This window comes from Talaromyces marneffei, chromosome 4 (genome assembly GCF_009556855.1).
Source record: "Talaromyces marneffei chromosome 4, complete sequence".
NCBI classification, from domain to species: domain Eukaryota; kingdom Fungi; phylum Ascomycota; class Eurotiomycetes; order Eurotiales; family Trichocomaceae; genus Talaromyces; species Talaromyces marneffei.
In genome coordinates, this window is record NC_072351.1 from 1,476,763 (window position 1) to 1,494,104 (window position 17,342).

General features: G+C 46.3%; 3 protein-coding genes across 3 annotated transcripts; all 3 read left to right on the forward strand.

The window, feature by feature from the left end:
- Positions 1-837: 837 nt before the first annotated feature.
- Positions 838-4,510, forward strand: EYB26_005597 (uncharacterized protein; the record flags this gene model as incomplete). The annotated part of the gene is made up of 4 exons (XM_054264882.1): positions 838-901; positions 973-1,106; positions 1,172-3,012; positions 3,070-4,510. 4 exons carry the CDS (start codon positions 838-840, stop codon positions 4,508-4,510), a joined length of 3,480 nt encoding a protein of 1,159 aa, XP_054120857.1.
- Positions 4,511-10,623: 6,113 nt separating this feature from the next.
- On the forward strand, positions 10,624-13,927 carry EYB26_005598 (uncharacterized protein; the record flags this gene model as incomplete). Its single annotated transcript, XM_054264883.1, has 8 exons — positions 10,624-10,716; positions 10,801-10,829; positions 11,485-11,548; positions 11,628-11,643; positions 11,714-11,785; positions 11,848-12,546; positions 12,620-13,188; positions 13,256-13,927. The coding sequence occupies 8 exons, from the start codon at positions 10,624-10,626 to the stop codon at positions 13,925-13,927; spliced, it is 2,214 nt and encodes a 737-aa protein (XP_054120858.1).
- A 1,903-nt stretch (positions 13,928-15,830) lies between these two features.
- On the forward strand, positions 15,831-17,313 carry EYB26_005599 (uncharacterized protein; the record flags this gene model as incomplete). The annotated part of the gene is made up of 3 exons (XM_054264884.1): positions 15,831-15,953; positions 16,246-16,882; positions 17,066-17,313. The coding sequence occupies 3 exons, from the start codon at positions 15,831-15,833 to the stop codon at positions 17,311-17,313; spliced, it is 1,008 nt and encodes a 335-aa protein (XP_054120859.1).
- Positions 17,314-17,342: the final 29 nt, after the last annotated feature.

Sequence of the window (17,342 nt, forward strand, 5' to 3'; positions counted from 1 at the left end):
CTACTCATACTTCTTGCATTGATAGTATGCAGATGTGCTAAAAGAATAAAAGAAGCAAACAAAGAGGAAAGACTCGTAGAAGGCTCTAGGCAACTGAGACAGTCTACGTATAGTTAATGAGTCTACCTAGTATTCCGTACTGCGTATTGAGTAGGCAAAATTAAGCCTCGACTAACTCAGTCTCATACGGTACATGGAGCATCTAAATACGGGGCGGCCGTGAATCCCCCACTCAACTTTTACCGGTACTGGAACAACCACAACCACCACCACCACCCAGCCACGACCGCTCCTCACTCATTCATTCATTCCTTCTTCAACCATCTCAACTTTCCTTGATTGCTTACTGATGACATTTCTTCTATACTCAAAGAATCCATTATTCATTCGATTCACACTCAGGTCAACTCCCACGAGCAATTAGCGCCGTCTCCCGCCAGACCTTTCGTCATGTGTTCTTTCTGAGGCAGCCTTCATTAAACTGCGCGACAACCTCTCTTTTGTTTCGCCTTGTCCTTTGTATTTCCGAACCAAGCCACTCCCTGCAAGGCAAACAAATAAATACATATTGCTTTCCTCGACCAGCGCTGTCCGATTTCTGTGATTCTCGAACACAACAACTCCCGAGTTCCGATCTAGATAACTTTTTGGCCCACCAAGACCACCCTGCAATGAGCTCTTGTTTCGACTCTTAAAGAACCGTCACTCGTTCGAATCCATACGAAGGTGTTCCGACCCGGTGCTCCATGTTCATGTCCAATCACGCTACGTCTGTCATTTCGCATTTGCTAAAGAGGAGACTACCTTCCGCGCTCGATTCATGATCAGTCGGGGAAAATGGGAACTGTTTCAAGCAAAATCGATGATTCGGGGACCCTGTTCTTCAAGGACCAGAATAGATGTGAGTTTCTCTTTGAGTCGTGATGGCTAGGCTATCCTTGTGCTAATCATAACTCGTACGGTATTGTTTAGTTGCTATCGCAAATATAACGGTTCTAAATGCGCAGGGGCGGGCACTGTTACATCTTGCACCAAATGGATTCCCCGCATCGAGATATATCGCCACGCGCCACTCTGGCGATGACAGCCCCGTTGAATATGTGCAGGTATAATGACATGTTATTTGATGGGAGTCGAACTTATATATGGTTCTAATGTGTATCGCTCTCAGGATCCCGACCCGCCACAGTCCACATCAACACCATCCTTCCTCCTTCGGTTGAATAACGACGATGAACTTTCCTTCAAATTCACATTTATAATCAGGCAGACACAGTCTGGCCAGGTTTTCAATTCCAACATCAACGGAGTGGCAACTTCTCTACCAGAGACTACGGATACAAGCCTTATGGGCCTAACGTTTGCGCATGCGACCAATATCAAGGAACTTGACAACCTGATAACAAGAGAGTTTCACGCGAATCCAAACTTACAGAATAACTCAAACGTACAGCTAGTCGGGGATTTCTCAACAAGCGGAAGTCCCTCTATTCAGTTTGATTGGACTTGGAAATGGAAACCACCCAAGGCAGTAGAAGACAAAGGCGGCGGTTGGCGCAACAGTTGCAGCTTTCTCGACTACGATCAAAGGACTAACCGCTTGAACACCTTGGCAAATATCACGTTCTGGGTTCAGAATACAGTGCGCCCTGGATCTAGCCCGCAATTGATGTCACCTCCGAATTTGGATATTGGTTATCCTGCGCGCAATCGCATGCCATCAAGTCAGTCGTTCTTGTCTCATTTGAGTGACACAGAGGCCCCGGGCATGACAGGACAGTCGGTTAGTCCTGGAGAGTTGGCAACACCCGGTCCACCATCGTCGTCTTCATCTGTGCCTGTTGCCAACATGCACGCTCCGGTCAAAGTCGACCTTCCGTCACGACAAGGCGACGATATGAGTGCCGTAGAAGATGGTCCATTGTTCCGTGCTACAATGAAAGCCTTGGAGCAGAAGACGGGGAATATGCGCACGAAGATCAAGAAGGTGCTCAAGAAAGCCGAGGCGGCTCACATGGCCCAATTGGCCTGCAACGATGCTGTAAACGGTTTCATTTCAGCTTTGAATGATGCGTCAGCCTCCAACGCCAATGCTATCCAACCCGCCATGGAGCATTATTTCGAAAGAATTGCACGAGAGATTCTCAAATACGAGCAAATCAACGCAGTTCAGCTCCAGAAGCTCGTCATCGAGCCATTGTCAAAACTATATCAGAACGATATCAAGCAGGCAGAATCCAAGAAGAAGGATTTCGATGAAGAAAGCAGGGACTATTACGCCTATGTTGGTCGGTACTTGGGGCAACGACAAGATTCGTTAAAGGAGAAGAAGCGGGTTGAGAGTGATTCCAAGTATCAGACGAAACGCCGAAACTTTGAGTTGAAACGGTTCGACTACTCCTCTTTCATGCAGGACCTTCATGGTGGTCGAAAGGAACAAGAAGTCCTATCGCATCTCACGAAGTATGCGGAGACACAAGCAAGGAATTATCTGTCAACAGCCAAGAAAGTAGAAGATATGCTTCCGCAACTAGAGGCATTAGTACGAGAAGTTGATCAAGCAGACAAGGAGTTCCAGTTCAAACGGACAGAAAGAGAAGAGAAACGAAGAGCTTTGGAGAAGAGTAGCAAGACTTATGTGGAACCGGACAGTGCAAGTACCTCCGCTGCATTGGGAGCAACAAATAACCCACAGCAGCCGGAGCCAGAGCTCAATCGAGCAGATAGTACTGGTTCGCAGCTCAGAAGTGTGCATAGTAACACCTCGTCAATCTCTTCACAAACGGCTCAGTCTCCCGGCCAAGCCGGTCTGAGTAGCTCGCTCTCCAACGCAAGTTCGACTGGCGGAAATCGTTTCAAGGGTATTCGCGATCTCGAAGAACGTGATAACTCGTTGGTAACTGGCTATGACAAACAAGGAGGTCCTCAAAGAAAGGAAGGCTTGCTCTGGGCTTTGTCACGGCCCGGCTCGCATATTGATCCTAAGGGTATCAATAAACAGGCATGGCATAAGTAAGTTCTTTCTGGGAGTGATGTTATTAGACAATTTACTAAGTACATTGTGATTAGGTTTTGGATTGTGCTGGACCAAGGCAAACTTTCTGAATATAGCAACTGGAAACAACGGTTAGATCTCCATATAGAACCCATCGATCTTCGCATGGCATCTGTTCGAGAGGCGAGAAATGCAGATCGTCGTTTCTGCTTTGAGGTGATCACCCCTCAGTATAAGCGCATATACCAAGCAACTTCCGAAGAGGATATGAGTAATTGGATAACGGCCATCAACAATGCCTTGCAAAGTGCCGTTGAAGGGCGCAGTGCGCCGCCATCCATGCCTCCACCATCAGCACACAACGAGAATAGTTCCATCCGGCGTGACATTGGGTCAATTCTGACTGGTAAAAGCTCTTCCTACTCTGGACAGCACGGTTATTCCACCACTGCATCCTCGAATACGAACACTGTCAACCGACGGACGACTGTGGGTGCACGGCCAAGCTATATTCGCAGCGACAGTAATAGCTATGAAGAAAATCCGGCAAAACTATTGCAGACAATTCGAGATGCTGACCACGGGAATAAGTGGTGTGCCGACTGCGGGTCCACGCTGAAGGTAGAATGGGTATCGATTAATCTCGGAATTGTGCTGTGTATAGAGTGCAGTGGTATTCATCGTTCACTGGGAACCCATATTTCAAAGATTCGATCTTTAACATTGGATGTGAACTCTTTCTCGAATGACATTGTGGAGATCCTGTTGCAGGTTGGAAACCGGGTCAGTAATATGATATGGGAAGCGACGTTGGATCAATCGTCAAAGCCACAAGCACAATCGACCCGAGAACAGCGATTGAAGTTCATTACTGCCAAATACAGTGAACATGCATACGTACAACCGTTGGCGGTGGGACTGTCTCATTATACCACTCCCAACGAGACATTGTTGGCATCAATCAAGAAGAATGATATACAAGGAGTTCTCTACGGTATAGCCTTGAAAGCAAACGTCAATGCCACAGATCGGTCACGAAACACGCATGCCGTCTTCCTTGCCCTCGCCGCCGCTGACCCAGCTACTCCTGGATCTACATCACCCGGATTCACTCCCGTGAGCACAGCCAAACAAGCACCACCCAAAGCCATTCCCTTCCCTATTGCCGAACTCCTCGTACAAAATGGGGCAGAGATCCCACAACAACCTGCACCTATACTCCTCTCACCTGCCGCACAATTATACCTTAGTCAACGCACGGCTACCGTGTCAAATTCCTTCCCATCATCAACATCGACCGCCACAACTAATAATACCACACCGAGCTCCGGGAGATCTGCAACGGACACTTTATCGTCGCTACCCCTGATTAGAGGAGGATCGACTTCTGAATCACATTCGGCGGCGCATGCACTCGCGCCGCTGGACGGTAGGGAGCGAGAAAGACTTCAAAAGAGGGGCAGTGCCGGTGCAAGATTTGCCGGCAAAGTTTCATCTTTGGGTGTTGATAAGTGATGAAGGAGAGAGTAATCAATCTTGATTCTTGGATATATACTTTGTAATTGCATGATACCTTTGTTTTTATCTCGTCTCAATGTTGCAATGTCTATTCATGAAACGGTCACTCTTCGCTCACATCATAATGATTTTGTTTTCCTACCTTTTGTGCTCTTCATCTATTGCAGTAACGCCTTATGCATTATTGTCATATCATATAATTCCCATTTACATATCTTGTTATTGTTCTTTTGATGCATTTTACTCTTCAATGTTAATAAGTTGCGAAGCATATAAGTCGATTATTCCGTACTGTCTTGCAGTGTATACTTTGTTGTCGGTGTATTGTTGAATATACCTAGGTACTTGGTGCATATGTACACGATGCATTAGTTGATCTCTAGGTATTTCCTCCAAACACTAACGTTTCCAGGTTTATTGTAAGACTTGATCACGTTAGGCATCTCCTTCTTAACCACGACATACCCGAGTACCTATATTTTATCCCTAGTATGTCCCTTGAAACCGTCCATCAAGCCGGAAATCAGTATCAATTCGGAAAAAATACTGGCAAAAAGTCTCAACGTTTTCTATCTCTTTTTCTTCCCTTCCCTCGAAGAAAAGCCAGGAACAATCGGCACGCCCAGTCATAAGATATTCCTTTGCAAAAGCTTTGATTCATGTGTGGTAGCTATCATGTTCCTTCGAGTTGGTATGTGAACTCCTAATCGAGCTAGCCTGGGGGGTTGTGTAATATGACTTCGTAGTAGTCTCATTGCAATGCACTGAATCCTCGCCACATTGCAGCCGATGATTCAGACAATGAATGTAAATGAAAAGTGGCATCCTTCAGTAGCTGCCCCAGTGGCCAACGACCTGAACTAGGGGGAGACAATGGGACAATAAGCTTGAGTCATAACTTCATATGTCTATAGTATCTTCAGGCAGAAATTTTCTTTCGGTTCTTACTGGGTAAATTTCAATCCACCTGCACCTTGAACTAATCAACTTTACATGCATAATGTGAATGCAGCGGATGATAGACGGGTATGTGTGTGGTACCTACTCTGTAGCACAACCGGTACGTATTCCGTACATCCTGTTGACTCCATGGTCTCCACAAGGCAATTAAGGAGACATCAGGGCTTCGATTAAAGTTTTGTAAGTTTTTTCTTCTTATTTGAATTCTCTGCGAACCTATACAGTGCATGGGAAGTTACTTCAAATACGTCGAATGATCAAACTGTGACATAATGAGCACGTTGTTGAAATAGTCAAGGCACGAGCAATTTTTGCATTAGTATGTAAATCTGAGTTGGTTCGATTTGATTGAGTACGTTGTGGTATCCACCAACTATTGCACGGGCATGCAGTATATGCAGCATGTAGACGTTAGTACGTACAGCCAAGGGTCCCCGTGTTTTGAATTCGTAGCACTGGCATCAATTGGAAGTCACATTGTCTGATATATCTGAACTGACCTCAATTGAGCAAAGAAACATATATCACAAGACTCGGATTCAAAAAGCCACGCAACACAATATCGTTCGGCTTCCGCCGGCAGACGTACCCAACAGGAAGCTCCCGGAGTATCTGAGAAAGAAGTACATGTGTACAGTTTTCATTGAAGTTTGTCAGTAGTAATGCAGATATAATTGGTCATAGGAGCCGAATTAACGAGCATAGATATGGGTAGCACGGAAGTAGGATATCCCCTCAGCAATGCCGATATGGACGTCATCACATATGAGGAAACTCTGCAGGCGGCGTAGTATGCGCAAGCCACACTGGAGAATGCGTCTTTCCTAGTGAGGTTGTGCAATATACTAATAGGTCCAGAACGAAGACATTGATTACGAAAGGAGGGGTGGTTAAAGTATCAAGTATGAAGTCAAAAGTCAATCGTGATCTGATGGTGATTACGTACCTAGCTAGATTTTTGGGTTCGGTCAATTCCCACTTTAAAACGCCGCATACGTCGGTGTGGCGCTTATCTGTCGCTCTGACTGGTAGAGGTTCACCATCTCGGAATCTCCACACTAATACCGACATCCACAATTCGATGAGACCCGCTTCAATCTTCGTTCCCGTCTACCCGCTTCTCGGCCAGCTTTTATGAGTCAAACCACGTCTCTTCGCCCTCGCTCTTAACTGCCAGAGAGTCGGGTGACAGAGAGAGAAGGAGCGTTGTAATCAACCTCTAGTTCAGCGTCGTCTGAACCTCACTTGGGTGCTGATAGGATTTGCGTTTATTTTTTTTATTTTTTTTTTTCAGTGTCGTACATCTTAGTGTCTAAATGGTAATTATCTGCATAGCTGTAATGCACGTGTTGGCGCATCCTGGCAATGATTTTCTCGATATGCCCACTTGATCTACCTGTATCTCAACCGTTCGGGCAAACATGTATCATGATGAGACAGCTACATGTCTACAATATTAGAGGAGAATTGCCTGTTGTACGTCCTGTTGATTGAGTCTCGCGTTGAAGGAAGAGAGAGTTGTTGGGAGATGGCAAGAGCCTCACCGAACGATGACATGTCAACTCAAATGCAGTTCCGATCTCGAGCAAGATGATATCCGACCTCAATTGCTTTATCGATCAAAACAACTGAACGCGGTTAATGAGATGCATCGGTAGCGACCGTCAACGCACGATCATTTAGCCTAAGTTAGTATCAGACTAAGCGAACCTTCCGCGTCATCGTTGTTCCATATAGAGAAGGGATGATCGAGTCTCGGAGAATTTTCCCGCTAGCTTTTAACAGTAGCAAATGCAACAGAAAAAGAAAACAATTGTCCCATAACATTCCACTTTTGTCTCAGGCGGGTTCATTCGCACGAGGGTAACAAAGCTGATAGGGTCGACGACTGCGGGGCGAGCAGTATCTAAAAATATTAGCAGACCGAGGCTGATCATGGAAAGAAAGGTCAAGTACCGAATATGTGAAGGAGTCGGATTGACAAGGATGAAAGAAGGGAGAGAAACAAAATAAGCCGCTGGAAGGGCTTAGGTGTACTTTAAACGGGAAGTAGACTTAGCATAACGAGGAGTCCTGCAGCTACGGTTTCGCCACACGACGTCAATCATGACTCGATACGGGAATGTAGGAGGTATCTCGTGACTAAAATGCTCAGGCACCATGTTTTGATCGATCGATCAGATCAAGACAAGTTGTTTACAGTAAAGTGTAGCCCGCTTCCACATGTCGGACATCAACAAGGCATGCACTCTTATACTGCAGTTATTATGGTGTGTGGTGACTATTTTCTCGCAGGTGTAATTTGCAACTCTAACTTAACTAACCAACTAGTTAGTTGGTCCTTCGAACTCTCCATTGAATAACAGTTTATCATGGCCTGCAACGTGACAATGGACTATGTACTGCGAGAGATGTACTCGTAGTATGCATCGGTACTCAGCTCACTATGCACCACACCGAAAGCGGCAAGGGATGTATAAAACAATTAATTGGCTGGTATCTTTTGCTGGTCCTAATATATTAAAGTGATATTTATGCCTGCGTGCTTCCGTTACCTGTATGAATTTCCGTACAAATACACACCTGTATTAGTTACATTAGACCTACATTGTCTAGTCAGCTGATATCGTGAGGAAGCCTCTAGCACTCAGTCCTGACAATCAGACATGAATACATACTCTGAGAGTATGCCTGCCTTGTGTAGCTAGGCATATTCTATCTAGTCTTTAGTCCTTGACCTTCGGTGCTGTGTGCCAGTACGCACCTTGCCGTCAGTTTCCACGCAAGCCGTAATTTTCACTCCATAGTAACCACCCAATAGAAGCATACAGCAAATCTGTCGAGTCAGCCACAACGAGTCTAAGCCCGAAGAAAGAGTGTACGACATCCAAGCTTCGGGCTAGTGGTACTGTACCCGTTTTCGATCCCCGAAGCATAGCTACACAAGTACCTAAGATAGAAATGATACAATGTCAGTAATTTTTTTTTTATTATTATTATTCTATTTGCCACCACGGGAAGAATCGATGGAGATGTGGCCTAAACCACGTACTCCAACGGGGGCCTTAGGATATATATCTTAACATTGCAATACCTGTACGGGAGAGATCCCCGCCAATCAGATTGCGTGACAGATTCAGCCAACCCGACATTTTGGAGGCATATGAAACGTGTGACTACTAGCTAACTACGTACTTCGTATTGAACTAAGAAATATCAATGCTCGATGTGGGATGCATCCGGTGGCTTGTTCCCACCTACGTACTTGCTACTACGTAGTATAGTACGATAGACCGGTAGGTATACCATTCTCGAGAAAACTCTGAAGGTGGTGGAGCACGGGATTCTTGAGTTCAATTGATGCCATGCCATCGCCCAGTAGAAGGCTCGTAGGAGAATGGAAGGGCAGAGAAAAGTGACGACGAAGCCATATACATAATAGAATAAGCCACCGCAAAGCTCATGCCCATCGTACCAATCACTCCGGTCGAGTCAGGAGACGATCTCGAAAGCGCCAAACCGATCTACAAATCAGAGTCCTCAGAATAGTGGTAGGTCAGCCACTTTCGTAATTGTACCTAGGTAGAATTTACCCGTTTCATGGATCTCCAATCTCCTGCTTGGCTTCAGACTCCAGAGTATGTCTTTTTCAAGTGAGAAATTGCGTTCTGTATTCGACGTATTCGGTAGTAAGACCCAATCAAAAAAAAAAAAAAAAAAAAAAGAGCTGTCAGGTACATCTACTGTCCGAATCCAGTACTACTAGTAACTAACAACAAATGGAGACTTATCCTCATCTAATTTTCGGAATTGTGGGCCGTCGAGGAATGGAAAATAATTCTAATTTGGTAAGGCAAAAGATCGCTTTCCCCATGGCTACTACTGTATGTATGTATATATATATGTGTGTGTGTGCGTGTGTGTGTGTTTTCTTTTTGTGGTGGCTTGCATAAGTTGGGTCAGGCCTTTGACTCTTCGAGAAAGGTACAGAAATTGAACAAGTACGTTCCTATATTAACATTCTTCTCTAACCTCATTTTTATTATCGATTTGCTCGTGCTCTCTTCCTTGTCATAAATTACCTTTGGGGACATTGATCGCTCCACTCTGCACAAATTCGTCTCTAGCATCAATTTGCCTTTTTGATACTCCATTTCTTCTCAAAACTATCTCTCCTATAGGTTATTCAAACGGCGCGAAATTCTCAAGCTTCCCTTGTCAATCTGCACGTTGAAAGCTTAGTTTGTGGCTCAATCTACCTCACGTTGTGCTTCAAAGATAAAGAGCTCAGTTTCGGCACCTCACCAAGAGACTAACGAGTCAAAAACCGCTGATCAATTGTGGCTGTTGTTTGTTGTAGAACATCATCCGCCGCTATTTTAATCGTTCTTTCATGAATCATAACATTTGGTAAGCCTAGTCCATTCATCCCTGGTGGACCTCGAGTTCTCCCTAGATTCCACTACACTCCAGCAACACATTCAGGTCTAGCCTCCATGTGTGCAGTCCCTTAGTGCGGCCTTCGCCAATTTCATCTGGGAAGTAGGGATCCTGGGTCAACCGAACTCTACCGGAGTCAGTCCTATTCACGATCCCAATTCCCCATTCATACAGACTGAAATTACTAACCCATCGCTCCAGAGACTTGGTTTCTGCTCGTGTCAGTACTCGGTATCTTCGCCACCAAATTGTGAGCATACGGCTGTGGAGATCGAGGTAAACAAACCTCAGCCCTACCCTGACCCAATCAATTCTGGTAGGAAAGCATTTCCTTGCCTCATTCTGATCTCACAAAACATCATCCGTTCGTTCCTGATGCCTTGTAAGAGCTCTGCGGAAAAGAGAGCCCTTGCTGGTCTAGCCTCTCAGTTTTGAGTCGCGTCCGTCCGTCTGTTTAACGCTTCTCTCCACTTGGCTCCATCATTGAATCGTTATTGTATGGCTCATGATTCTCTATTTCATAACAGGAATAGACCTCTGGGCCCGGAGTTGAGTATCTTGCTTCCACAACGCAACGCCGTACGTACGTCTCTGTACGAGTATCCTCTCGGATGACATTTGAATTCTCAAGCGGCGAAAAAAAGGTAAGGATCCCGCAAGATTCTTCTTCATTTCCCTCAGTCCCACTTCCTCGTCATTGCCTTAATTCGATGGCAAACGATTTAAACCGCAAGGTATCCAGTTTTGAGCCTGCCTCAGTCTACAAGGGAGACGATCAGAACCCCAACTTTAAACGTCGACAGGTCCACTGTTAAATCGAGTCAAGTGCCCATCCAAAGCACGGAGAAACAGCGCCTCTACAAGATAGTGGCTGAGAAAAGGACCAGCTAGGCCGCCTTTACTTAATCTCCATCAGGTAAGATGCCTCTAATGCCCCCTATTCGCCTTTCTCAGAATCACACTCTGCCCCTGTAGTGCTGTTTGGCTGTGCGAGCATCTCAATCAACCATTTTAACCCTCACTTTGTGCACATATCGCCGGGTGTTCGCGTTTTTATCATTTTTCGGAACCAGAAGCCATTTCAATACTTGCATGAACTTATCGCTTTTGCGTTGGAGGGAGGCTTCCTCGATTCCAAGCCTCCTTTCAAGCTTGTGAATTGCACACCCATCCTGTCTGTATACATTTCTTCCAAACAAGCACTGTGACCCCCGCTTCGCTGGCCCGCTGTAACTGCCTTTCGGATATTATAGCCCCTCTATAACTGATGCGGATAAACTTCATTCTGGCAGTTCTCAGACCCTCAATACTGAGGTCTTTGGAATGGAAAAGGCTGCCGCATCATATACGAGTCAAGGGTGTGATGAAGATAAGCTTATTTCTCACTGATCGCCACTGCGTTACCCATCTTTCATCGAGAAGAAAGTGTGGTTGGCGGGATGTCAAGTTCTTGAGCGAGTTGACATTCATTGCCATTTTGCCTTTTATGATCACTTGTTTTCTTTTTCGCTTTCGTACTGTCAAAAACTTTTCATGCTATAGTCTGCTAACATCCACATTGCTCATGTTAGACTAAAGCCCGAAGTCAACAATCTCGAAGCCGAAGACTTGAAGTTGGGGATAGTCGTTGTTCAGGTAGGTAAATAACCACAAGTCCTGTTTGATAAAACGGTGATCAAGAAGTGATCTAACTTTTATCTCCTTAATCACGAAGACTACCACACATCGCTGTCAATTCTTTTCACACTTTGGTCGCATCCATGGGCGATGTTTCTTCGGACCGCTCTCAAACTTCTGGAGATGGGGCTGTTGAAGAAATAATGCTACCAAAGCGAGAAACCCTCTCGGCCAAGGGGGGACAAAGCCTTCTAGGTATGTCCTTCTTGTGATATATGTATCAGAGTACAGCACGGTGTGCTAACAAAGGTACCAAGGTGATCCTTCCGCGGACCTGACACAAAGCATCGAGCCACCAGGACTTTCTCGCCAGACCGCACAACCGACAACTGAGCATCATCTAGCATCGCACAAGCATTCTGCTCCTGGAAACCCAACAATGAGCCCGACGACACTGAACATGAACGACATGACATCTGCATTGCCATCTTATCAAGGCTTATCAGGATCGTTTTCACAACAGAACGTAGAAATGCAGTTCGTACCAACGTATCAATCACAAGGAATGATGTATCCAATCCACCAAATGCCATACGTCAACCCGAACACTCCAGGAGGCACAATGTACAACATGCCTTACTCCCAGCCATACCACAGTTCGTACATACATGAGAATTCGCAGCTTCAGGGAGGTTACTCGCCTTACCCTAGCTCTCATCATCATCGTCAGACTGGAGCGCCCATGCGCCTACAATCTTCGGGATACAATTATTCATACTATACACAGCACCAGTACAACCCTGGTTACAGTGAACTGCAAGGTGCAACGCTGAATACGCGCATAGAGGATCAATCACGTAATTTCAATAATGAATACAGCCAATCTCCGCTGCTACCGGTTTCCACTACGAGAGAGCCGGAGATGCGAAGGGTTTCGACAAGCTACGACGTTTCTTCAACAATTGTCGACGGGTCGTCACGTATGGAGCAGTCCCAGGCTCCTCTGGGCGGTTCAGGTATGTGAAGTCTCGCAAAAGTTAACTCTTCACCACACCATTGACAATAGCTAACTCATTCTGCGCGTTCTAGGCCACGCCCCTACGCGAATATCATTTGTGGTTACACCCAGCATGCCACCACGAGGCCCTCCACGAAAACCGAAGCAGTCAGGACACGCTTTATGGGTTGGGAATCTTCCCCCTTCGACCAACGTTCTAGACCTGAAGGATCACTTTGCAAAAGATGCGACAAGCGACATCGAAAGTGTGTTCCTCATCTCCAAGAGCAACTGTGCTTTTGTGAATTATAAGAGTGGGGTTGCTTGTGATGCAGCAGTGGCGAGGTTTCATGACTCCAGATTTCAGGGGGTGCGGTTAGTCTGTCGTTTGCGTATAAGTGCCAGTGCTACTAGTTCAGGTCAGAGCGATCCGCTATCAGCTCGACCCGACGATGAGGGGGAAGCTCAGTGTCAAGAAGAGAACAGGGAGAAGAGGGTTGTAGATGAGTCTCTTGTTAGCCGTGCACAACGGCCCTCCAGAGTCCCGGATAGATACTTCGTTGTGAAAAGTCTGACATTGCAAGACTTAGAACTCAGTCGTCAAAGTGGTATCTGGGCGACGCAGACTCACAATGAAGCAGCTTTAAATCGAGCATATGAGGTAAGACTCCTCGCCATTCATATGTAAAGAGTGTGGTCGTTTTGTTCTAACGAATTCTTTAAAAAAGTCTGCGGACAACGTGTATTTGATCTTCTCAGCGAACAAATCCGGAGAGTATTTCGGTTACGCGCGAATGGTGTCTACCATCACGGATGACGAAGCGCTCGTTCTTCAGGCGCCTTTGCGCCCCGAGAACCCTTCGAGTGAAGTTGATGATATCGAGGTAGTTCCTACTGAAGCAACGCAAACAGCTCCGAAAGGGCGAATTATTGACGACTCAGCGCGTGGAACGATATTCTGGGAAGCGGATTCATCCGAAGACGATCGCCACAGTAACGAGGATAACGAGGATGGAGCGAATAGCCACAACAGCGATAATGACGACGACAATGACGACGATGACGAGAAGGAGGAGGAGAAGAATGACAACGAAGCTGGAGTCGAAGATGTCAAGAACGAAAAGAGCGCGGCGGCACTGGGTGGCGGAGATGTTGTACACGGTGGTCAGACATTTGGTAAACCGTTCCGAATCGAATGGATCTCCACGGAGAGGGTTCCTTTCTATCGTACGCGAGGTCTGCGCAATCCGTGGAACTCCAATCGCGAGGTCAAGATTGCTCGCGATGGCACTGAGATTGAGCCTAGCGTGGGGCGAAAGTTAACTCAGCTCTTTCATGTCCATACCAATATGAAACCGTCCAGCGGGGAACACGGACCCAGATTCCAGGGACCATATTGACCAACCACAGCTTTATGTCGTCCTGAATGAAAGCCGAATAATTATTGAAGTTGGGGGGAGGTTGATGTTTGTATGGGGGTGTCGTAGTCAAGTTTGACGGGAAAGAGCGATTGGGCAGTGGTACATGTAGGTACCGTACTGGGAAGGAGCAACGCCGTGAGCAACTTCCTTCCTCAGTCTACGATTTTACGAACACAGAGAAGGCGTTTATGTCTTTTCTGTTATTGGACAAGATTTTATGAATACTTGTTTTCAAATGTCTATACGTACACGATTATCGGTGATGTGGGTTTTTTTTCTACCCAAAAATATCATTGGGGACCTGGGTACATATACAGATAACGGGAGGGAATCAGCAGGCCTATTGTTTTATTTTTTCTATCTCAAGCATACAACATGTTTAGTGTTCTTTGTTTCTTTCTCGTTCGCATTTATGGGGTGTTTTTCTTTTCGTTCGCGCTTAGCCAGCCAGTGATTTAGAGAGGGCATGTCTCTTGTCTTCAATGCAAACGATATACCCTTCTTTTTGCATTGCCTGTTGAACTATCTAGACATACGAAATAGAGATAATAACATTCAAGTCGACTAGTGAGGCCCATATCCTCTCATGGACCAGTCAAGCACATGGGAATGTTTCGTAGATAGAGATGATGCACATGGGAATACGGACAGAGGATCACATGTTATGGCATATCGAACCAATTGTTGTGCATGTACAAGGCAGACCAAGGATCTTTATTACAATCGCATGAAAGTAACATACTTGAGAAAATTGCTGGATGTGGAATGTGCCTGATTCGATTCAATTTAAGCATCGAATCAGCACTGATGGTTGTTATCTCCTCTGTTCTTCTGTTATATTAATTTAGTTAACTAGTTAACTTTCGCTAAGTAGTTTAGATAAACACTCTACAAATCACAAATCAATCCCTCACTCCTCAAAAGCCAAGCAAGCTAGGATCAAGGGTTCGAGGTCTAGCATCCCATGGAACACAGCTAGGTGACGCCAACCGACCGGCATCATCCATTCCGGGGTAGAAAGTGCGGGGTTGGATGTATGTCAATCATATCACTTGGATGTATACTATTGGATCGTGGACTATATTACCATCATAAATAAGGTCTGTCTAATTCGCCGAGATCGTTAAACACCTACTATGTTAAGGTTTCGACCAGACACCGAAGTACGATTCGATGGTGATGGATTCAACCCCATGGTCTTCTTTTTGATGGATTTCACGTCATAGACTCGTGGCGAGTCTGATTATTCCGAATGACTGCAAGAACACAGTCCTAGCTCACGGCGAATACAACAGAGATCTCTCCTTGAGCATTTGTCAACGTGCTGTAGATTGTGTCTATTCATCCTGGGGAGCTTTTTGGACAAGGACAAAGTCGTTGAACGCATTGTTGACACTGTCTCAAGCGTCTTATGTAAGGAATGAAGCATGAAGTGACGTGAAAGTCGCCAGGTCTGCCGCTAAGCCGGATGCGGCTACGGTGTACCTTCTTAGTGCCGCGGCTAACCCTAATCAGTCGAGTCGCATATCAGAGCTTACTCCAGAGTACAGCTTCAACCAGCGCTTGATGCCGAGTCGTGCATTGGGCACTGGCTGTATCGGTTGTCAATTGGCTGCATTGTCGGTGGTACGATAATGTATGTAGAACCAGAAAATAACATGCCATTATAGCCTTGTAGAGAGGGCGAGAGAGAGAGAGTGTGTGTGTCAGAGTATTACTACGTAGAGACGCTCGAATGCACATGCCACACGCACTGTTTCGGCGCCGACCATTGGCTGCATCTCTCCACGACGCACACGCACTGTGCTCCGTGCTTCCTTCCTTCCCCCGCCCGCCTGCCTGCACCTTCCCTCCCATCCATTCATACAAGGCAAAATACATCATGCAAACACTTTCCTCTTTTTCTCTTCTCATTTCCTTCTGTCTCTCCTTCCTCTCTCTTCTCCTCTACTTCACCTCCTTCAAAACAGAACTCTTGTGCGGTGTACAAACCTACTGGGTGCTAGTACGTATTCCCTGGCTCCGCAATCCTCAATGGATGATGGGATCTCCATACTCCTCCACCCAAGCAACCGTCCACGTATTTTTAGGGTCACACTTCCCCCATATTCTCTGTACCTTGGATCTGCTTTCAGTGCTTTCTCGACATGAACTCAACCGCCCCCAACTCCCCCATCGCTCAGCGAATTACTAATATTTCAAAAAATTGAAAACCTACCATCCTCTATTGATTCCCACACCTGACTTCATACCTTGTTCGATCTGCTCACTCTTTGGCTGACTCCCGTCCGATCTAGCAATTCGGAAACAATCGTATCCTTGACGTCACGGCGCCATGGCCTGAACCATTTCGCCATACGATTTCTACGTTGATCCTGCCAAAAGAAGAAAGAAAGCTTGCTGCCCCTATCTCGCTATCAAAGCTGCAATTTATTCTCCGCTCAGAAACGACATTCCTCGAGCCCTTGGATTTTGCCCAGTCTTCGTTTATCCTTGATTGTGGCCCAATCATGTCTAGCGATCGAACTCATTCTCCAACCTCCACCTCTCCACCTTCCGGGCGTCGCCTTTCTTTAAACCCGGCCTCCCTCGGTGATTTCTTCTCGAAACCAAACAATTCAAACATGAACAGCTCGACAGGCAATTCTTCCTTTCCTAACCCGATCACAACGGCCGCCGCTGCCAATGCTCAGTCCGGCCGACGACGGATGTCAATAACCACACTGGGCCTCTCTGGTTCACCAACTCAGCCCTCACCTTTTGGCGCCTATGCAGGTCGCCGTGACAGTCTCTCCAGCTCAGAGAGTTGCGAAGACGCCATTGAGGATGTTGAGCATTCTCCTGCCAACAATTCGGCGTCTCCAATTGCTAGACGCGTCTCCTTCGGCGCTCAGGCATTGAGAGATGTCCGTGGAGGAAGCGGATCTGGAAATGGTAGATATCCCTCTTCTGGATCATCTCCTTTGGTGACGCGGCGTTATACTGCCTCGTCGACTAGTTCTTCTTATTCAAAAGATAATCCTTCCTTGTCTTCATCGTCTTCTTCTGCGGTTGCTGCAGGCATTAGCACCCAAAAGCTTAAGAATGAGAGATCTGACCACTCTTGGCGACCTCTAGGCGAGGGTTTCAACTGGTCCGCCGCCCTCCGGACAAGAGCCGAACGGGCTCCTTCTGTCGGAGGTTCATATCCAGCCTCTTCACACTTGCAACCATCCCTAATGGGCCTAAATGATCCTCATGCTCACCAGCGATCTGCGTCCATCGCCATCATGGAGCAACCCACCCGCGAAATTCCCAGGGAACCACGACAGAACAAACCGGATTTCTTCCAGGAGAAGATCCTTCGAGCTGATTTTATGGACTAATCTGCATCGGCTATGTTAAGGTCTAACTA